The 24,922-nt window shown below is 39.3% G+C and overlaps 1 protein-coding gene across 1 annotated transcript in view; it reads right to left on the minus strand.

The window, feature by feature from the left end:
• The window catches only part of LOC128610517 (VPS10 domain-containing receptor SorCS2-like), a 210,631-nt gene extending 187,804 nt beyond the window's left edge, over window positions 1-22,827 (minus strand). The window contains exon 1 of the mRNA XM_053629883.1: window positions 22,391-22,827. Coding sequence (XP_053485858.1) covers window positions 22,391-22,681 — 291 coding nt within the window. The 5' untranslated portion in view covers window positions 22,682-22,827. The remainder of the gene's footprint in view (window positions 1-22,390) is intronic.
• Between the last annotated feature and the right edge of the window lie 2,095 nt (window positions 22,828-24,922).

The following is a 24,922-nucleotide window of genomic DNA, read 5'->3' on the forward strand; positions in this document are numbered from 1 at the left end:
GTGTGTCATTAACAAGATCGCCACCCTGTATTTCTGATTTGCTCAAAACAAAACAGGCTTAACACAGTCTTATTGTTTATGCGTCTAATCAAACAAAGTAAAGAGCTCACTAGAAAACAACAAAAAGCAGGATGTGTCTCTTTCCCAAGGATTACCAACATCCATTCATGCTCCTTGTCCAGCGTGTTATACAGGATGAGCAAGACTCAGTGAGCTTTTCTTAGGACTTCCGCTCCATTATTTGAAGTCACAATTATATGAATGCATTAACACATAAAGCTGAAGCACAAAAGAACACACGCACACACACACACGCACACAACACAAACACAGACACTCCCACAGAACCAGTCGTGCACGTTTCTCTGGACTTCCTGTCAAAAATGAATGTCCAGATACAACTGTCCGGTCAGCCTGTGCAGGGTTAATCAATTATTCAGCACAACAAAAGATGATCCTATCAGTCCAGGTTAAACCAGCACAAACACACACACACACACACACACACACACACACACACACACACTGTTCTGCTACACCTCAATACATCTGAGAGGATATCAGCAATCACCAGCATAGTAATACAGCATGTACATACATTATATGTATATATATATATATATATATATATATTAGGGATGTCACGAGAACCGATACTTCGGTACCAAGTCGGTACCAACATTCTTAAAACGTGACGGTACTTGTTTTTCTGCAGTTCTGTTGGTACCGATTGTAACGAAAGTACCATAAGTACCGAGGTTGCGATTCTTCTGAACCTGATGGGGGCAGCAAATACGCGCAAGTGTTTTAGTCGGTCCACAAGTGGTAAAGAAGAAGAACTACGCACACGGGGAAAACTATAACAGTTTTTCACGTGTGTATCTATGTTTTTCTAAAAGTTTGTCTATGGCGACAAGTTCAGCTCCTCCCCGACTCGTCGAGAGGAAAAAGGCAAGAGTCGAATATGGAAATACTTCGCATTCGAGGCGGATAAAAACGGACATATAATCGATGCTCTGAAGACCACCATGGACCACCATGCATCTCCATTCAGCCCGTGTCCTGTCAGCTAAATATAGCCTCATGTCACTAGATTAAATAATTATTTTAATTTTAAGGGTTTTAACAAATCTTTTCGGCCTGAGACCATGTCAGTGAATTTAAACTAATGCTTGCATTCAGCGTATAAGGTGTGTGTTTAGGAGCGCACCTTAGCACCTGTAGACTCCACTGTTTTAGTCATTGTCAGACAGTGTTTGATAACTAAAATCTCTCTCTCTCTCTCTCTCTCTCTCTCTCTCTCTCTCTCTCCCTCTCTCTCTCTCTCCAGTATCAGCCAGAGGAGGATGTCCACCAGGAGAGTCAGGAGCAAAGTCAGTGGAGAGAGTGAAACCACCTGCTAATGCTCACAGATGTTTAGAGAGAGAGAGAGAGAGAGAGAAACAAAGAGTCAAAGTTACTTCATTGCCAAAAAAATGGTTCTACTTGGAACCATTTCTGATAGAGGAACACTGTGTTGTATGGTTCTACAAAGTGCAACAACCAAAGACCCCTTAAAAATTCTATGTAAAGAGGAAGGGAGACACAGAAAGAGAGAAAGAAAGACAGAGCCCGAGACAGAGGCAGAGAGAGAGCGAGAAGTACACTTGATGCCCTCAGGGGAAAATCCCATGTCAGGAATCACACAATTGAGACCGACATCAGCAAAAAGAGAATGAAGGAAAAAAAAGAACAAGACGAAAAGAGAGGGGAAAAAAGGTGAAACTACTGAAAGGAAACGCGTGGTATAATTGATATTGGGGAGACTAAAGGATCTAATAGAAGAAAATAATGAATAAAAGACAGAACATATAAAAGAAGAGGAGGAGAAGCATATCTCAGGTGTTTACACACGAGCAACAAAGCCACAGGAGACAAGCTGTTTCCGCTGATTACCTCCATTTTATGCAAATTAGTGAAGAGACAAAGGCCAGTGATTGGTCGATTAGTAAATTCCTCAGGAATGTAATTATGTAACTACGGTACAAAGTGCCATGAAACAACATCGTATACACACACATCCATGACGCTCGTCTCGGGTGTTCTGGCACCTGAACATCTTCATGTTCACAGCTGTCGCCTGCTTGTGTGGCTTTATGTCAGCGGTTATAAAGCAGTTATGTAGGTGTTATGAAGCCTTATGAACAATACTGTCTTAGTTCATCACATCTCAGAGCAGCAGCAGCAAATCAAACAACTTTATCACATACTGTCCAAAACATTCAGCTCTCTAATATTACAAAGGGTTCTTTAAGGGTTCACAGGATCTTTAAGGTTTCTTAGCTTCCTCAAAGAGTACTTGGAACCTTTTCTGATTGGGAAACACTCTGTTGTGAGGTTCAACATAAAGGGATAAATGAAAAACACTTAAGGTTTCTATGTAGAACCCTACAACAGAGCGTTTCTCTGACAGAAAGGGTTCCAAGTATACGCCAAGTAACCCCTAAAGGTTCTATGTAAAACCAGACAGAGTGTTTCTTTCTTTTCAGAAGTGGTTCCTCCTAAAGGTTCTCCTTAAGAAACAGCCAAATAAGCCTTTCAAATGTTAATGGAGAACCACACAACATTGTGTTTCCCTTAGAGAAAATGGTTCCAAGTAAATTCCTTAAGGGTTCTTCCAGAGAAACAAAAAAAAAAAAAAAAAAAAAAACCCACACACCTCAAGGTTCTATGTAAAACCTTACAACAGAGTGTTTCCCTATCAGGAGGGGTTCCCCCAGAGGAAAAACCAAAGAACCCTTTAAAATGTCAATGTAGAACCCTACAACATAGCGTTGACCTTAGAGAAATGGTTCCAAGTAAATTCCTTAAGGGTTCCTCCAGAGAAACAAACAAAAAAAAAAACCTAAAGTTTCTATATAAAGCCAATCAGAGTGTTTCCCTATCAGAAGAGGTTCCCCATTAGGGTTCCCACAAAGGAACGACCAAAGAACCCTTAAAAGGTCTATGTAGAACCCTAGAACAGAGTGTTTCCCTATAAGAAAGGGTTGCTTTTAAGGGTGTTCCCCAAAGGAACAACTGAAGAACTTTTAAAGGTTCTATTTATAGTAGAACTCTACAACAAAGGTATTTTTCCTGTCAGAAAGAGTTCTAAGTAGAACTTAAGGAACAATTGAAGAACCCTTAAAAGTTCAAACAATTTTTCCAGAACTGTAGCGTAACATTGTGACAATGAGACTAGCGAAACAAAATTAATTTATTTTCCATTATCACACAGGACAAAGAGTGGTGCTTACACAGTGTAGTATTATGTCTCTGTGAGAAGTCAGATGCAAGGTATCACACACACACACACACACACACACACACACACACACACACACACACAGAGAGAGAGAGAAAAATGGCAAGCAGCTGCAGTTAGAGCTCAGTGGTAGTTAAAGAGGCGGAGCCGGAAAGTTTCCTTAAAGTTCCTGTCATCCTAGTACAGGGTGTGTGACACATACACACACACACACTCACACACACACACACACACACACACACAATATAGTGATGCTTTTCAGAAAACAACATGAATGTATTTGCGTGCGTGTGTGTGTGTAAGATGTGTCACTGTTTATGCATTATGCAGCAAGTCATCAGTCTTCACCTGCTCTTTTCAGCTGAGGAATTTGCTCCTGTGCTCTCTCTCTCTCAAACACACACACACACAAACGCACACACACACACACACACACACACACACACATATAAAATACATTCTGTTTTCTGAAATGCATCCCGTCACAAGCAAGCACAAAAGAAGTCTTGGGAATTCTCTATAAATTTGTTCCTTTCTTATGTACAGTATTTTATCTGGCACACACACACACACACACACACACACACACACACACACACACACACCTTAACCCTCTTTTTTTTATTTTGCTCCCTTTAACTGTGACCTTGTTCAAATGAACTCTGTGCACTCCTACATTCACACACACATACACACACACACACACACACACACACATGCACATACACATGCACATACACACACACACACACACACACACACACACCCACACACACACATACACATGGTGAACAGATGATCTCTTCCATATATAATGTGAAACAGGGCTGTAAAGTGACACGGTGCTCAAACCAAATCAATTTTAATTACTATCGCTTTAAAATGGAGACTGAGGTCATGCTGCATACACATGAAATTATATTTCCTGCCACTTCCACCTTCTGCAGCTGGATTATTGAAAGCTGTGTGTGTGTGTGTGTGTGTGTGTGTGTGTGTGCAGAAGATATATTGGGTGTGATGTGTGAGTCTGCACTGCATCCCTATAGGCCTTGTTTCATTACGTATCCATTATATGTGCATAATCAAGCCACATCATTTGGAAAGACATACAGCACAGTTCGTAAGTGTCACGTGGCAAGGTGGTAGAGTGGCACAATGGTTGTGTTGTGTGAAGAGGTGGTTGTGTGAAATGACAGTTGTGTGACATGGTGGCTGTATGACAAGATGGTTGCGTAATTAAGTGGTTGTGTAACAAGGTGGTTGTTTGAAAATCTGGATGTGTGACGAGATGGTCAGGTGACGAGGTGGTTGTGTGATGAGGTGGTTGTGTGTTGAGGTGATTTTTTGATGAGGTGGTCAGGTAATGAGGTAGTTTGATGAGGTGGTCAGTTGAGTTTGTTGTGTGACAAGGTGGTTGTGTGATGAGGTGGTTTTGTGATGAGGTGGTTGTGTGATGAGGTGGTCAGGTGACGAGGTGGTTGTGTGATGAGGTGGTTGTGTGATGAGGTGATTTTTTGATGAGGTGGTCAGGTAATGAGGTAGTTTGATGAGGTGGTCAGTTGAGTTTGTTGTGTGATGAGGTGGTTGTGTGACGAGGTGGTCAGATAATGAGGTTGTTTGATGAGGTGGTCAGTTGAGTTTGTTGTGTGATGGTGGTTGTGTGATTAGGTGGTCGTATGACAAGGTGGATGTGTGACGACGTAGTTGTGTGAAAAGTGTTCGAGTGACGAAGTGTTTTAGTGACGAGGCAGTCTTTCATCGGGTCAATCGTGTGACAAGGCAGTTGAGTAACATGTATTTGAGAAATGAGGCAGTAGAATGACGAGGTGGCCGAGGGACGAGGTAGTCTAGTGTAAACGTGATCGAGTGTCAAGATGGTTGAGTGATGAGGCGATCTAGTGTCTAGGCGGTCAAGTGATGAGCCGGTCGAGTGACAAGGTGGTCTGGTGACCAGGTAGTTGAGTGATGAGGCAATTGAGCGACAACGTGGTCTAACCTCAGGGGCCACAATCAATTTTTAATTACTAGTGTTTTAATTCTGAATTGGAGGTCATGCTGGTCAGATATGAAATTACTGCAACTGCCACTTCCACCTCATCATACTCAAATCAAAGCGGTGTGTGCACCTACAGTTAAAGGAGCAGTGCAGTCCGGGCATCTCATTCATCAAAGTGTGTGTAGGACAAGTTCTTAATCTGTGCGTAATAACCTCCAGTATGCATGAGAAAATTGGCATTTATTGTGTGTGTGTGTGCAGCAGTATGCAGTGGACAGTGACAAGTCCCAAAGGTTCTAAAGAGATATGTTCACGCATGGCCATGCTCATTTGCATAAAGAAACGGCCCCAATTTCCCATATATGGTAAGCAACTTCATCCTATGCACAGAACCATGCATATAGACACTTTGTGTACTCATGTTTGATAAATGAGTCCCCTGATTCTGGATGGTGATTGGTCAGAAGGTGCTGATTCATTTTCTAGAACAGCCGCTCTGACCGTAGCGCAGCTGCACATCACAGGTTTATATCAAAGCGCTCGTTCTAATACCTTATCGTTTCTATAGTAACAGCTCATTCACGGGGACACGTACAGCGGGTGCTCCACATAAACGGACAGAAAAACGTGCGTAATCTCGACATGGTGAAGTTTTCTTAAATTAAAGCGCTGTTTATTTAACGTGTATGGAAGGAGTCTCCAGTGTCAGCGCTTTGGAACAGTCAGAGGTAAAGCTGTAACTTTCATTTTTCACACATCCTCAGGAGAGAGGAGTTTACACTTTGTGGTTTCTCCGTAACATGACAATCTGCGGGGTTGTTTTATTATTATTAGTATTATTATTAACTTATAAATGACTGTTTATAGCTGCGACCGTTAACTAGAGAGAACAGGAAGTAACTTGTTTCACGCATGTTCCACAACATTAACTATAAAAGGATATTTAAAATAAATAAATAAATAAATAAAATGTACAAATTGCTGTGGCAAACTCACATTGAATTAAAACTAATGACAATTTTCTAAAGAAAGTACAAAAGAAGAAGAGGACTTCACTAATCGTGTCATTATCCAGTTATATAGTTGGTAAGAGGCGACAATCAACAATCAAAAATAAGCATAATGTGCGTTACCACAGGAAGGAAACACGCACAGATTTCATACAGATTGGAGAGTGAAGTGGTGTGGGATTAATTAAATTAGCATAAGGTAATTATGCTAATTGGCTTCAATTAGCCATCAGCGTGCACAGCTTGAGCCTCGCCATGCGTTTTATCATCAACGGCTTCATCACTCAATCTGTGATGTCATTATTAAAACCATAATTATCTGATGGACAGAGGGACAGATGGGACCCGGAGAATCTCTGAGAAGCTCTCAAAATCCCTCTTCATCTCAACAGATCCGTTTCCAGCTAAATGTCTCACAAGTGGCGAGCAACTTTCGAGTTGGGAAGTGGTGTACGTTTCAGTCGGATGCTGTTCTGGTTAATGATCCGAGGAGAAGCAACACGATGATGATGATGATGATGATGATGATGATGGTCTAATCACAAACACAGTTGTGGAGAGGCTAGGGCTACAGTTTTGTAGGTATCGAGTCTTCGATGCTAGGTGTGTTTGTAACACAAATAGGATTTGAACCACCGAGGGAACGTACTGGGAACAACTCCGAGAAGTTATGACGTCCTAAAGGTGTTGAGGTGTGACACTTCTCCTGACCTTTCCTCAGCAGAGGCTCCAAATGGGTTCTTCTCACACTTCTGGGTTTTTCCTTTTGGAACTAGCCTTAATTGGATAAAACGTTACTTCCGCTACAACACTAACCACGGCTGAGTCAAACATCATGTCACGGAAAAACTGCACAAGAGCTCAGGAGGCAAATAAACCGCAACCACAGTGAGTACAAACGGCTTGCTAGGTTTAAAGGAACGGATGATATTGCCGTGCGTGCGGTGTCTTTGATGTGTAATGTGTAATGATTCAGGCTAAACCAGTAGGTATATAAGCCTGTAAGCTACATTAGCATTACAGTTCCGATGCATCATTGTTCCTTTAATTAATTCAGTATTCAGTATGCAAATGAGGAAATGTTTTATTAATGAGCCCCAGTGTACGATCATGTGTACGATCGAGATCTGGAAACACACTTTGGGCTCGGAGAAATCCAGCATGGTCTCCCAAGCGACCTTAAAAAACGGAAACTCACTGTTCTGATACCACACACACACTCACACACACATTCACACACACACTCACACACACAAGACACTTGGGAAATAGATGAGAAAAACACAAGGTAAAATGTTCCAGTGTATTTGTGTGGATAATGAGAGAATGAGAGAGAGAGAGAGAGCGAGAGAGAGAGCGAGAGAGAGATGAGGGAAGATTAGCCCACAGGGAGCCAGCCAAAGGTTCTCTCTCTCTCTCTCTCTCTCTCTCTCTCTCTCACACACACACACACACACACACACCTCACATGGCCAGATTTCAAACAGCCAGCACTCACAGCGAGTACAAAGTGTTAACGGCATGCTAACAGGGCCAGTTAGCACAGATGCACAGGAACCTTAACACACACACACACACACACACACACACACACACACACACACACACTCCCTTATATACCGCACACTGCATATTAAATGACTTCCAGCTAACTGCTGACTACATAGGGTGTTACTATAGTGGCGTTGTAGGGCCCTGCATAGGGTACTGTATGTTTTAATTAAAATGAGAAATGAAATTGTGTTATAATTAGTTTGATTTTATTCAGAGACCGAGTGTATTAATAAAACAAAAGCGGTTCATAGCGAAAAAATAAATAAATAAATAAATTTAGAAAATGTGTTTGAATATAGAGTAAAATATTAAACATTCAAATATGGATTTTTTTTTTTTTTTGTTGAAAACATCTGATGTTCGTCGATATGTCTCTTGAAGTTAATAAGAAAAAAACACACACACTCACACACACACACACACACACACAGGGCTTGTCATGTTACAAAGAAACCACAAAGTGTAAACTTCTCTGTCCTGAAGATTTGGGAAAACTTAAAGTTATAGCTTCACCTCCGACTGTTACACAGCGCTGACACTGGAGACTCCTTCCATAAACATTACAGAAATGTCTCCTTACAGAAACCTCACCATATCAATGATTACACACATTTTTAAATCCATTTATGATTAGCAGAGCATCAGCTGTACGAGTCCCTGTGAATGCGCTGTTGCTATAGAAACGGTAAGGTATCAGAACGAGCATGTTAATATAAACCTGCGCTACTGTCAGAGCCGCTGCTGTAGAAAATTAATCAACACCTTCTGACCAATCAGAGTCCAGAACTTAACAGCGCTGTGGAGTAATGTAAATAAATGAACATTAACAGAGAAATGGGCTAGTTTGTCAATAAAAGATAAAAAAGCCCATTCCTGAAAGTGTGACCGTGTGTGTGTGTGTGTGTGTGTGTGTGTGTGTGTGTGTGCGTGTGTGTAGGGAGTGAAGGAGGGATGAACTTGTGCACGAGTGAAGATAAACGATGTAAAGCGTGCTCTTCATCCACACACATGTGTAAGTGATTTGGGAGAGACAGAGGACAGAATTAAGCGAGTGTTGTTCAGGAGTCGCTGAAACGGGATTCTTTCCACATGAAGTCAGCTCACACACACACACACACACACACACATACACACACACACACACACACACTGCACTGAGAACACACACATCGAACTCATTATAATATTCATCATTATAACTCCATTATTAACTAAACTTCATCGAGTCTGCCTTCCTGCTATTGTAAAATTATCAGTGTTAATAATAATAACGCTATAGAGTTTTATTAAGAATGCTAGAAGCGCAGAGATACGTCTTACAGTAGTAGGTATGGCATTACAGTACTATCTAGAGTATTTCACTGAGGATTAAAGTGCTATTAAAGCAGAGTAGAGTATTAGAGTATTAAAATAAGCATGAGAGTATTATAGTAGCAGAGTTTTTGGGTGTTAGAGCATTAGAGCATTATCACTGGTAGAGTAATAAAATATTAGAGTATTAGATAGAGCATTTGAGTGGTATATAGAGTATTAGATGGTGTATAAGAGTATTAGATACAGTATATAGAGTATTAGATACAGTATATAGAGTATTAGATGGTGTATAAGAGTATTAGATACAGTATATAGAGTATTAGATGGTGTATAAGAGTATTAGATACAGTATATAGAGTATTAGATACAGTATATAGAGTATTAGATACAGTATATAGAGTATTAGATGGTGTATTAGAGTATTAGATACAGTATATAGAGTATTAGATGGTGTATTAGAGTATTAGATACAGTATATAGAGTATTAGATACAGTATATAGAGTATTAGATACAGTATATAGAGTATTAGATGGTGTATAAGAGTATTAGATACAGTATATAGAGTATTAGATGGTGTATTAGAGTATTAGATACAGTATATAGAGTATTAGATACAGTATATAGAGTATTAGATGGTGTATTAGAGTATTAGATACAGTATATAGAGTATTAGATACAGTATATAGAGTATTAGATGGTGTATAAGAGTATTAGATGGTGTATAAGAGTATTAGATACAGTATATAGAGTATTAGATACAGTATATAGAGTATTAGATGGTGTATAAGAGTATTAGATGGTGTATAAGAGTATTAGATACAGTATATAGAGTATTAGATGGTGTATAAGAGTATTAGATACAGTATATAGAGTATTAGATACAGTATATAGAGTATTAGATGGTGTATTAGAGTATTAGATACAGTATATAGAGTATTAGATGGTGTATAAGAGTATTAGATGGTGTATAAGAGTATTAGATACAGTATATAGAGTATTAGATGGTGTATAAGAGTATTAGATACAGTATATAGAGTATTAGATGGTGTATAAGAGTATTAGGTACAGTATATAGAGTATTAGATGGTGTATAAGAGTATTAGATGGTGTATAAGAGTATTAGATGGTGTATAAGAGTATTAGATACAGTATATAGAGTATTAGATGGTGTATAAGAGTATTAGATGGTGTATAAGAGTATTAGATGGTGTATAAGAGTATTAGATGGTGTATAAGAGTATTAGATACAGTATATAGAGTATTAGATGGTGTATAAGAGTATTAGATACAGTATATAGAGTATTAGATGGTGTATTAGAGTATTAGATACAGTATATAGAGTATTAGATACAGTATATAGAGTATTAGATACAGTATATAGAGTATTAGATACAGTATATAGAGTATTAGATGGTGTATAAGAGTATTAGATACAGTATATAGAGTATTAGATGGTGTATAAGAGTATTAGGTACAGTATATAGAGTATTAGATGGTGTATAAGAGTATTAGATGGTGTATAAGAGTATTAGATGGTGTATAAGAGTATTAGATACAGTATATAGAGTATTAGATGGTGTATAAGAGTATTAGATACAGTATATAGAGTATTAGATACAGTATATAGAGTATTAGATACAGTATATAGAGTATTAGATGGTGTATAAGAGTATTAGATACAGTATATAGAGTATTAGATACAGTATATAGAGTATTAGATGGTGTATTAGAGTATTAGATGGTGTATAAGAGTATTAGATGGTGTATAAGAGTATTAGATACAGTATATAGAGTAATAGATGGTGTATAAGAGTATTAGATACAGTATATAGAGTATTAGATGGTGTATAAGAGTATTAGATACAGTATATAGAGTATTAGATGGTGTATAAGAGTATTAGATACAGTATATAGAGTAATAGATGGTGTATAAGAGTATTAGATACAGTATATAGAGTAATAGATGGTGTATAAGAGTATTAGATACAGTATATAGAGTATTAGATGGTGTATAAGAGTATTAGATACAGTATATAGAGTATTAGATGGTGTATAAGAGTATTAGATACAGTATATAGAGTATTAGATGGTGTATTAGAGTATTAGATACAGTATATAGAGTATTAGATGGTGTATAAGAGTATTAGATACAGTATATAGAGTATTAGATACAGTATATAGAGTATTAGATACAGTATATAGAGTATTAGATGGTGTATAAGAGTATTAGATACAGTATATAGAGTATTAGATACAGTATATAGAGTATTAGATACAGTATATAGAGTATTAGATACAGTATATAGAGTATTAGATGGTGTATTAGAGTATTAGATGGTGTATTAGAGTATTAGATACAGTATATAGAGTATTAGATACAGTATATAGAGTATTAGATGGTGTATAAGAGTATTAGATACAGTATATAGAGTATTAGATACAGTATATAGAGTATTAGATACAGTATATAGAGTATTAGATGGTGTATAAGAGTATTAGATACAGTATATAGAGTATTAGATACAGTATATAGAGTATTAGATACAGTATATAGAGTATTAGATGGTGTATTAGAGTATTAGATACAGTATATAGAGTATTAGATACAGTATATAGAGTATTAGATGGTGTATTAGAGTATTAGATACAGTATATAGAGTATTAGATGGTGTATAAGAGTATTAGATACAGTATATAGAGTATTAGATGGTGTATAAGAGTATTAGATACAGTATATAGAGTATTAGATACAGTATATAGAGTATTAGATACAGTATATAGAGTATTAGATACAGTATATAGAGTATTAGATGGTGTATTAGAGTATTAGATACAGTATATAGAGTATTAGATGGTGTATTAGAGTATTAGATACAGTATATAGAGTATTAGATACAGTATATAGAGTAATAGATGGTGTATAAGAGTATTAGATACAGTATATAGAGTATTAGATACAGTATATAGAGTATTAGATACAGTATATAGAGTATTAGATACAGTATATAGAGTATTAGATGGTGTATTAGAGTATTAGATGGTGTATTAGAGTATTAGATACAGTATATAGAGTATTAGATACAGTATATAGAGTAATAGATGGTGTATAAGAGTATTAGATACAGTATATAGAGTATTAGATGGTGTATAAGAGTATTAGATACAGTATATAGAGTATTAGATGGCGTATTATAGTTTTATGGAGTAGGGATGTCACGAGAACCGATACTTCGGTACCAAGTCAGTACCAACATTCTTAAAACGTGACGGTACTTGTTTTTCTGCAGTTCCGTGGGTACCGGTTGTAACGAAAGTGCCGTGAGTACCAAGGTTGCGATTCTTCCGAACCTGATGGGGGCAGCAAATACGCGCAAGTGTTTCAGTCGGTCCACAAGTGGTAAAGAAGAAGAACTACGCACACGGGGAAAACTACAACAGTTTTTCACGTGTGTATCTATGTTTTTCTAAAAGTTTGTCTATGGCGACAAGTTCAGCTCCTCCCCGACTCGTCGAGAGGAAAAAGGCAAGAGTCGAATATGGAAATACTTCGCATTCGAGGCGGATAAAAACGGACATATAATTGATGCTCTGAAGCCGGTGTGCAAACGATGCCATCGTACACTTCAAACACAGGGAGGAAACTCCTCGAATTTGGCGAAGCACCTGAAAGACAGGCACCCCGCTCTCTTCAAACAATTCAAGGTAGGTGAGTTTCAAGTCATATTAACATCAAACAAACTCTAAAACTTCTAATCCTTATCCTGAAAGACGGTCCTATATTATGTTTGTTTGAGGCAGCTGCACTGTAGCCGTGAAACCAGCTAACGTTACGCTCCATGTAATGTTAGTGATAGACAGTTATTTGTTAACGACACTAACGCATTGCAGTGTTATAAACTACCTCCTAATGTTCCTCCATGCATCTCCATTCAGCCCGTGTCCTGTCAGACAAATGTAGCCTCATGTCACTAGATTAAATAATTATTTTAATTTTAATCGTTTTAATAAATCTTTTTGGCCTGAGACCATGTCAGTGAATTTAAACTAATGCTTGCATTCAGTGTATAAGGTGTGTGTTTAGGAGCGCACCTTAGCACCTGTAGACTCCACTGTTTTAGTCATTGTCAGACAGTGCTTGATAACTAAAATCTCTCTCTCTCTCTCTCTCTCTCTCTCCCTCTCTCTCTCTCAGCCAGAGGAGGATGTCCACCAGGAGAGTCAGGAGCAAAGTCAGCAAACATTAACACAGCCGACCTTAAGAGCAGCTTATAAAAGGCACAGAAAATATGACAAAAACTCAAACGAAGAAAGGAAACTGGATAGGGCAGTTTCTGAATGCATATGCATGGATCAAGTTAGAATAACATGGATTCCAGCAAATGCTTCAGCAGTTCAACCCCAGATACCAGCTACCAAGCAGAAATTACTTCATGTACACAGAGATCCCCAAACTATACACCGAAACCAGAGACCTCATTTCAGAACCTCTCAAAGAAAAACCATTTTACGCCTACATATTTATTATATATCTATTTTGTAATTGCTTTTTTTATTATGTGACTGTTGACACTATTGTTTTTTATAATGCTCAAATGTTTAAATAAAGGAATTAATGTTTAAGTATTATTTATTTATTTATTTATTTTCACACACCGTGGTATCGACTTTGGTATCGAGTATCGTGTACCAGTACGCTGGTATCGGTACCGACTACTAGATTTTTGGTATCGTGACATCCCTATTATGGAGTATTAGAAGTATGTACTGGATGTCTAGTTAATGAACAGAGTTACAGATCTTACAGAGTTTACCTGAGGAACACAAACACTGGACAGAGATGCAGCCTGCAGTCTTATAAAGAAGGTTCTGTCTAACGTTCTCAAAGGGTTCTGTGGTGTGTCTCTCTGATAGAAGCATTAAAATAAATGTAGAACCCTAGCACAGAGGATTTCTCTTTCACTAAAGGCTTCAAACAGAGTTTGTGTGTGTGTGGGTGTGTGTGTGTGTTGGAACAGCCATTGAAGTGTCAGTGGTCTGTCTGGCCCTAATTTTTCAAACTGGCTACTGAACACACACACACACACACACACACACACACACACACAAACACACACACACTTTCATTATCCCCCACGATGTGGAAGATCGCTCTTCTGTGACCACTGCATTTAACCTCCTACTGCACATTCCATCCTGCTTCTACAAGCTGGGGCTTCAATCTGTCTCTCTGTCTGCCTTTCAATCTGTCTGTCTGTCTGTAGATCTGTATGTATGTCTGCCTGTCTGTCTGTGTCTGTTGTCTGTCTATTTTGTGTTTGTTTGGATTTAAGTCTTTCTGCCTGTTTTGCAATCTGTCTGTCTGACAGTTTGTCTGTCTGTCTATCTATCTATCTATCTGTCTGTCTGTCTATCTATCTATCTATCTACTTGTCTGTCTATCTATGTATGTATCTATCTATCTATCTATCTGTCCACCAGTCTGTCTTTCTCTCTGTCTTCTAATCTGCCTGTGTTTGATTCTATTTGTTTGTCTGTCTTTTGTCTCACTGTCTTTCAATCAGTCTGTCTGCTTTTTGCCCAATCTGTTTGTCTACCTTTCTGTCTCTCAGTCTGTTTGCCAATACGTCTGTCTGTCCATCTATACCCCACGCATTTCTCCTCGTATCCCTTTAACCCCCCCGTTATTTTCCTCCATCTTTCTGCTCTGAATGCTACAGCAGGCAGTGACGTGAAAAGTATCACAGACGTTTATGAAGTAAACACACAGAACGCTCGTCACACATTTACATGTGTATATTCTTAGCTTTTATCTTACTGACATTTGTGTTAACAGAAGCACCGGGGGACAGAAATTCCTTTTACAGCATGTATTCGGAGAATAAAAAGTCTGAGTCAGACACACACACACACACACAGACACACACACACACAGACACAGAGGGTCTTTTCAGCTCTTGGAGTTGCTCCAGTCTGAATGCTGAGATCATATTGTGATCATTGCTGTTCATTCCCAGAACCTCAGACCTCCAAGATAGTTAAAGATACACTTTAGAATTCATTATATTCCCGCTTTAGAAGGCCACTGGGGTCAAAGGTCAGGGTCGGGGTCATGCATTGTATGACACCCCTGTTGCAGCTGAGGAACAGCAGAATATAGCCACAAGCAGTGAGCACTGGGGTCCAAGCATTTTTTTTCTGCAAGTAGTCCCCAAATTCCAAGTGATCCAAGTTCACTATACACTGATCAGCCACAGCAGTAAAACCACCTGCATAATATTGTGTAGGTCCCCCTTGTGCTGCCAAAACAGCTATGAGCCTTCGAGGTATGGACTCCACAAGACCTCTGCAGGTGTGCTGTGGTTTCTGGCACCAAGACGTTAGCAGCAGATCCTTTAAGTCCTGTAAGTTGTGAGGTGGAGCCTCCGTGGATCGGACTTGTTTGTCCAGAACGTCCCACAGACGCTGGATCAGATTGAGATCTGGGGAATTTGGAGGCCGATTCAACACCTTGAACTCTTTGTCATGTTCCTCAAATCATTCCTGAATAGTTTTTGCAGTGTGTCAGGGAGCGTTATCCTGCTGAAAGAGGACACTGATATTAGTGAACACCGTTACCATGAAGAGGTGTACTCGGTCTGCAGCAGTGTTTAAGTAGGTGAGACGTGTCAAAGTAACATCCACATGAACGCCAGGACCCAAGATTTCCCAACAGAACATTGCCCGGAGCATCACACTGCCTCCACCAGCTCACCTTCTTCCCATCATGCATCCTGGTGCCGTCTCTTCCCCAGGTAAGCGACGCACACACACGCACCCGGCCTCCACGTGATTCATCAAACCAGACCACCTTCTTCCACTGCTCCATGGTCCAGTTCTGATGCCCATACAAGGAGATTTCGGTGGTGTACAGGTGACCCCTGGGTGACCCCAGCATGGACACTCTGACCTCTCTGCAGCTACACAGCTCCATACGCAGCACGCTGTGATGCTCTGTGTGTTCTGACTCCTTTCTATCAGAACCAGCATGAACTTTTTCCATCAGTTTGTGCTGCAGTATCTCTTCTGTGGGATCGGACCAGATGGTCTAACCTTTGCTCCCAAAGCGCATCAGTGAGCCTTGACCATGACCCTGTCACCGGTTCACCGGTGTTTGTTTTGTTTATTTTATTTGGGTCAAATCCAATAATCAAGACACAACACATGGAAATATAAACTGAACAGTAAGGCTAGAATGCATGATTACAATGGACAAGACAAAGAAACAGTAGGGTAGAAGTAGACAAACTGAGATCAGGTGCACACTTTAGGGAACGGACCAACGACCAGGAGGAGGGTGGAGACATGTCAAAATACTACCGAAAGAGGATTTTTGTTGGCAGCCATTTTGTCTAATTAATAACACAATGTATAACACATATGAGGTATAACACGATGACATACGAGTGGGGAGATATGACAATATTTCAGGACATTTCTACGACATATTTGCATGATGATATACGGCTTTCCTAACAAACTGAAAGTAAATTCTGCTTCCAGAGTTTGTAACTGTTATTTAAAAAATATGAAATATAGGAAAAGATATCCACAATATCACATAAAAGTGTATCACGACATGATTTATTGTGATATGGATATTATGTTGGGCTATTGCCCAACTCTACAAAGCCACTATCTGTATCTCTTTAGTGCTCCAAGTATCCGAATTTGTATCTGTATTTGAATTTAAACTTGATGTGGGCATGGCCTAACCCAGAAGGTTTTTTTTTTTTAACCATAATATGTCATTGGAAGTACCGCAATATTTTGGGGGGGGGGGGGGGGTATGGTCTATGAATTCCCAAATCACCATTAATATTGGACTCCTAATATTAACAGCTAAACAACCACAGCAGCAGAGCTGGGATTTAAACTGACAACCTTCCGGTCAGCAGCGCAGAAACCTGACCAGCAGCAGCTGTCACTCTCCACCAGATCTCCATTTATGTCTGATTAAAACCCAACCATCAAAGAGAAGAAAAAAAAACCAGAATAATCTTCAAAGACCTTTCCTGTCCTCTGCTCTCTCCCTCCTTCCCATTTCCCCCCAAATCTTATTAAAGAGTGACTAGGTGACGCAGCTCGGACTATAATAATAATAATAATACAGCCAATATCTGATTCGAACGTACCGACAGACGCAGGACAACCGCCGGGTTTTAAAACTAATAACATCACTCATGACCAGTCTTTGTCAGGAATCATTTCATTTTATTATAGAAATACCAGGAGAAAAGTAGTAAACAAATTCAAACAAGAATCTTTTTTTTTTCCAGACTGTGGTATGAAATTCTGTCATGTTCAAAAACATAATATTTAACAGAAGAAAAAAAAACCTCTGTTCTGGATAAAAACCATGATTTTTTGTTATTTTGTGATCTAAATCTTTCGTTTTAGATAAACCAATGCCAAATCACACAGCTGTTGTATATTACTGTATGTATACATTATTATTATTATTATTATTATTATTATTATTATTATTATTATTATTATAGGTACATGTATATTTAAACATATCCCTGCTGAAAAAAACAAAACAATAGAAACCCTTTTAAAATAGAAAGGTTTTTTAATGGTTATAATGGGAATTGTATTGGTTTTAATGGAAACTGTAATAGTCTCTGTAGGTCTCTACTGGTAATGTGTTGCCTTCTATTGGTGGCACGTTATGGCTAGTGGATACCACTAAGGACCAATAAAGGTAACGGTAATGGTTTTGAAGGTCCGTTAATAGTTTGTTATGGTTTTTGTAGTGGAACCCATTAGAATTTCTCTGATGGTTTCTATTGTTTTTGTTTTTTAGCATGGATGACAGTGAGGAATTCTTTAGTGATACTGAGCACCATGTGCTTTTGTTTACGTTGTGCCTTTGTTCCATCGGTTTCTGTCCTGTCTCCGCCCCCTGTCTCATCATTGGTTTGTTCCTCTACCGTGTTCACCTGTCCCGGGATCAGTCCGTGAGTGTGGTTATTTACACTGTATTGTTTCTCTCTCTCCTTGCCAGTTGTCATTTTGTGTTCCTTGTTTTCTATCTCTGCGTTTCCGTACTATGACTCTTGCTCGTCTTTTCATTGTCGAGTATGGATTATCCTCGTTTATCGCTGCTGCTACGGTGACGATTTCCGGATCATCGTCGTGGTTACGTGTCCTGCTTTCACAAACCGTATGTTACTCATCAAGCTTATACAAATATTCTAAAAACAATCCGCTTCATATTGGTGTAGAGTGATGCTCAAATCCTGATGGAGAAGTTCTACATCACATCTACACCACTGAGCTGTTGAAGTCTGGATTCTGATTGGTCGAAACGTGTTGATTCGTTTTCTATAACAGCAGCTCTGACAATAGTGCAGCTGCTCCACAGGAAATGATTCAATACAGTAGCATGTTTAATTTCAGTTATATCATTGTTTCCTGGTTACAAAAAGCTGAAGAATATTAATAAAAACACATCTCTCTCTCTCTCTCTGTCTCTTTCTCTCCATCCCCCTCAGTCTCTCTCTCTCTCTCTCTCTGTCTCTCTCTCTCTCTTTCTCTCTCTCTTTCTCTCCATCCCCCTCAGTCTCTCTCTCTCTCTCTTTCTCTCTGTCTCTTTCTCTCCATCCCCCTCAGTCTCTCTCTCTCTCTGTCTCTCTCTCTCTCTTTCTCTCTGTCTCTTTCTCTCCATCCCCCTCAGTCTCTCTCTCTCTCTGTCTCTCTCTCTCTCTTTCTCTCTGTCTCTTTCTCTCCATCCCCCTCAGTCTCTCTCTCTCTCTCTGTCTCTCTCTCTCTTTCTCTGTCTCTTTCTCTCCATCCCCCTCAGTCTCTGTCTCTCTCTCTCTCTCTCGTTCTCTCTCTTTCTCTCCATCCCCCTCAGTCTCCGTCTCTCACTGTGGCTTTCTTTTTCTTTCTTTACAGTTATTCCAATCTTTTTCATTCTCTTTAACAACTCAATCATCGTGCTTTTTCTCCTCACCATCATACCATGGTGACAGGCATTTCCAGAGCAAGGGCATTTACAGACACTACACACACACACACACACACACACACACACACACACACACACTGTGTGTGATCTTCCCAGAGGCTTTCTAAGTTTCGACCGAACAAAACACTGATTGTAACGGCACCTTTGGACCGTTCTGAACACTCCATTCCCACTGAAAGAAAGAGAAACAGGCAGACGAACAGAATTCACCCACACACACACTCTCTCACACACACACACACACGCACGCACACACACACACTGTTTCACTTCCCTTTTGGGCTTTAAACAAGCTTAAGCTGCTATTTGCGGAAAGAAACGGCAGCTTTCGCAATCACCACTTCCTGTGAGAACCAGCCAAACAAATACTAAAAAGCACACTAAACACAAAGCAGGAAGCCGAGCTGTCTGAAGATTCGATTAAAATTCGCATTAACTGTGTAATTGATGAACAACGCGGCCGCATCCGAAAAGCACAAAAAAAGTCTCCGTGCATGAAAAGTCTCTTTGTTCCGAGCGGTGTGAATGTGGGACGTCGATACCAAGCACTGAGCACCGCCACTAATGAATTACACCACGGCACTGCTCGGAGTTCTGGACTCTGATTGGTCAGGAGGTGTTGATTAATTCTCTAGAACAGCAGCTCTGACAGTAGTGCAGCTGCAAATCACACGTTTATATTAAATGCGCTCGTTCTAATATGTTATTGTTTCTATAGTAACGGCTCGCTCGCAGGGACGTTTATTTAACATTTACAGTAAAGCTGTACATTTAGGTTTTCAGACATTTTCAGGACAGAGGGGTTTACACTTCTTTTGGTTTCTCTGTAACCTGAAAATCTACATTTTTTCCACTTATTAATTCGAGAGAGAATAAAGAGAGGGCTGGTGATGGAACGAGTAATTAAATGTACCCATAAATGGATAAAATAAAAAGTCCAACTTGGTCTGTAATAAAAGAAAAATGTTTGGGGTTTTTTTGGCAACTTGCTGCGGTATGAGAGGAATAAAAACACGTGCTGTCCTGCGAAATTTCACAACAGCAGGGATAGCAGGGACTCTGCTTCATCGCACCGCCCCGTCGTTGATTATTTTCCCATAACAGCAGCACACACAGTGGATTATTCCTTTCTGCATATACAACATATTGCAATATTCAGCATTTTAAATGATCACTCTGTGATGGAGGAAAGGCAGCGTCTGTGCTCCAGAGATAAACTCCGTCTCATGGGAAGCAGCGTGAGGGACAATAATTTAATTCCCTGATTGAAAATGTTTTGAAATTTATTAAAAACTGCTGGACTGGACTGCTGATATAAAAAAATTATAATAAATTCAACAAATGTACAATACAACGTGATACCATCATATACTATGTTGTTGTTTTTTTTTAATGCAGTGGGTGATTATTATGAACTTAGTATTCATCACACAAAAATGATACTGTACTATTTATAGATAGATAGATAGATAATGTAATATTATAGATAGATAATGTAACATTTATAGTACATGAACAGACGCCTAACGCATAGCGAAAGGTTTTGACAGAAAACACGCCGCTGAAGCCTGAAAGGAGAAACAGACCGTTAACGATATGATTTATGGCATAACTCAGTCTCTCGACTCAAACCACCGTCAACAGGAATTTCAATTACTGAAGACTATGGACCCAAAAACAAACAAACAAACAAAAAAACCCACGGAAACAAGCAGAAAGTGAAATTACAGGCCTGAAGGCACTACATCAGCGAACACCCGCGACTGGAAACTCAAATATATCAACTCGAATCACAAGATAAATGATAACCACACAGACACCCACACACACACACACACACACACACACACACACACACAGAGTCTTATACAGCATGTGAGTAATTTAATCCTGCTCACACGGACATCCGGACTATGAATGTCGAGCCGTCTCGGCGCTAAACGCAGCACTTTAAGGAACCTTAAACACAAATACTGTTCGATACGGACGAAGATGTGAATATAAAGGACGTTTCATTCATGTGATCACGAGGAAACTGGTTCAAAGTTCAGCAAAATTATTCTGATTATCATCATAGCATTATCTAACTAACACACACACACACACTTTCCACTTCATCCGTCACGACTGAAGCAAATGTAACGGAAAAGAAGTTTATACTAGTACACAGATTCTTAATCTTAATTCCACACACACACAAACTTTTACTTGCAGCGACAGCATCGTTAATAACTGTTAATCACAATATGAGGCACAAATTTGAAAACAGTAACACACAGAACACCGTGAGGAAGCACTTTACACCCGTGGTTCTCTAACCAGGGTTCACTCAGGGGTCAGATGCGTATATCCGAGGGATTCATCATTTATTTATTTCATTTTAATGGCGTGATGATGATGATGATGATGATGATGACTTACTCTTTGTTGTAATCATTACACTAAGTATTTCACTATTATGAGCCTTAATGTTGAATGCTTTTGAAATAGAGAAAAAAAAAATTCGGGTTCCTTAATAAGAGCTCTTATCTTCGTAAACGGGTTCTTTTGGGAACCCGATCTAACGGGCGGTAGAACGAAACCTGCGTGTTGTTTTCTGGAGAGTGTTATTACAGGACGCACATTTCCTCATCTAAAGGTTAATAAAAGGTTCAAAAACAAGCACGGGTAACGTTAACACCGTGAACCGAAACGCCAACGTTACATTTAGTTATAATTATATAAAAAGTGTTGGGTATTTTATTATATATTTTTTTGTATTTATTCAAAATTTTCAATTTAATTATTATTAAACATTACAATATATATATTTTTTTTTGTAAAACCAGGTAAAAGCACTATTACGATATGAAATCTTTCAAATTGACATGTCAACACGTATAAGCTCAAATGTCTGCGATAAATAAAAAATAGTGATGCATGTGTGCGTTATGCTGATTCTCTACTGTACTGATTTCTCACCCTTTTTTTTTACCACAAACAAATAAACAAACAAACAAACATCCAAGAGGAATTCGCTCGCTTTGTACCCAGTGTTCTGGGATGGACTCAAGATCCACGAAGACCATTAAGAGGATGAAGGGACAAACAAACAAACAAACAAACAAATAAATACATAAATAATAGGTCCTCTAAAAAGTTTGAGGTCCCCTGGTTTGGTATCCAAGCTGTGTGTGAGTGTGAGTGTGTGTGTGTGTGTGTGTGTGTTTACTGGACTCACGCTGCTGTTCTCGCCTGTCCAGTGAACCATCGCCTGGTTGTGCGCGGCGTCGCCTTTCAGCACGAACGAGCTGCTCAGCAGAGACGCCACATTCGGCGACCTCGCGAGCCTCCGCGGTGCATCCGGTGCTGCTCCGGTCTCCTCCTCCGGACCCTCAGCGAGGAGGCGGTGATGCTCGTGCCTCCGGTTCAACACGCCGACACCAAAGCCGGCGCCGCTGCCGCTGCAGAGAGATCTGTGCACCGAAATAATCCACACCAGCGCGACGAACAGGTGCGCGACGTGCGCCATGACGCGCGCCCGTGTGTCTGAGTGTGTGTGTGTGTGTGTGTATATATCTCAAAAACCACGGAGTACCGATTCGCGGGGAACAACTAGACGGTGGCTCTTCCGTGAGAGAGAGAGAGAGAGAGAGAGAGAGAAGAGGAGCGGTGATGTCCGCGTGCCAGGAGGCGAAAAACCGGAGAACCGGTCTGCCATCTGCTGACAGGCACGCGCTCACATCCTCTCTTCAAGTTCACGTTAAAACAAAATCTCTGCATAAGAACACGAATTAAGATTTTTTTTTTTTCTTATGACAAACACCTATGCAAAACTTGTAGGTATTAATTAATGAATAGCAGTTAATAACATTTAATTTGAAAGACATTAAATTAATAGTTAACTTAAATTCATAGTAAATTAATAGTTGAAATAAAAATAGGCTACAATGCAAAGAAATATAAGCTTTACTATATTAGTGTAAGAATAATATAGTAAAAACTTTTTACTGATATCATTTTAAAAGCGCTTCTGTGACTCAGTTGTTGGTTAAATTGATGTCCACGCAAGTTTCCCCACATGGAAGTAATCCAGCGCTTTGCATACGTGTTCATCGCCTTGAACTTTTCCATATTTTGTCGTGTTAAAGCCTGGAAACTGGCTTGGTTGCAATTTTATGTCATAAATCTATTACAGTTCTACTACAAGCTGTGATTGAGGATTAGTTCTTGTGCCACCAGAAGTCACATAATTAGTCGAACAGAGTCGACTTGTGTGTAATGAAAGTGTCACATGATCTGAGTATAAATACACATGTTCTGTTGAAGAACATGCTTAAACAACAAACAGCTTCACGAAGACCAAGGAGCGATCAAAACAAATCCGGAAAAGTATCGATAAAAAACTAAACAAAAGCAAAACTCAAATGTTGAACATCCTGTCGAGTGGCATTAAATCATTATTAAAAATCTGGAAAGAATACGGAATGAGCACTGTTCCTACATCAGGAAGTCCACCGAAAATCAGTGACCGAGTAAAGAGTCCAAGAGTAACGAGCAACCACGGTGCTACCACCACCATGCTTCACTGTGGTGATGGAAAAATCACACGTGAAAATAAATTAACCATGTGGGAGAAAAAAAAAAACGCGTGAGACGTATAACGTGTGACGTCTCTATAAAACCACACGTTTAAATTCCAGATGTAAATCAGGACACGGTGGTGCTTTGATCATACACTGATGTAGATGGAGGATAATAACTCGTTAATTTCGCACCATGCGGTTCAGAGCTTCAGTAGCTGAGACATAATAATGAGTTTGTAAGTCAAAATAATGAGTTAGTAAATGAAAATAACTCACTAATAATTATAAATAGAGCTGCCACTGTTGGACCCTTGAGCAAGGTCCTCAACCCTCTCTGCTCCAGGGGGCGCTATATCATGGCTGACCGTGCGCTCTGACTTCCTAACATGCTGGGGTATGCGAAGAAAAGAATTTCACTGTGCATATGTATATCTGATTAATAAAGACTCATTATTATCATTATAACAAAAGACTAAGTCAAGATAACAACTTAGCACTCTTTTTCTTTTTTTTTCTTTTTTTTTTTTTTTACACGTTGTGGTTCAGGGCTTCCACAGATAATGAACCTATGTTCTCTAACTGACCACCTACAAGAGGACCAGCTGGGTGGGAATGTGTAAAACAAATACACACACAAACACGCACACACACACACACACACACACACACACACACACACACACTACCATGGCAGTTTCACTGCTGTAATGAAATTAAACCACCACCCAAATAGTTTTAATACTTGGTGTTGCTTGGGTTCAGCACAAGGACTGTTCTTCATGAGTTACTAACTATCTACACAAACATCTCCTTCCTTTAAACCACCTGAATTACAGTAACTCTCATCAAGCACACATCGCCATCTGGTGGCCATAATGATCCTTTACAGGCCAGCACCTCAGCACGGTTAGAAAATATGAAATATAAAACATTTGTGTCATTTGTGTGAAATATATTAGTTTTCTTAAACTAAAGATATCAAAGGATATCACTAGCAGAAAAGGCTACCTTACAACCTTAGCTTTATTTTTGGAATGAATCATTGGAATGAATCATTTTGAAAAAGGCCCTAGTATACCTCTGTAATGTCTCATTTTTGTCCCTTGAATGTAAACAGAACACTCAAATGTCCTCTTTCCCATCGAGAAACAGCCCCAGGATACAAACAGTTTTCAAACTGGCACATG

Source organism: Ictalurus furcatus, chromosome 7 (genome assembly GCF_023375685.1).
Source record: "Ictalurus furcatus strain D&B chromosome 7, Billie_1.0, whole genome shotgun sequence".
NCBI classification, from domain to species: domain Eukaryota; kingdom Metazoa; phylum Chordata; class Actinopteri; order Siluriformes; family Ictaluridae; genus Ictalurus; species Ictalurus furcatus.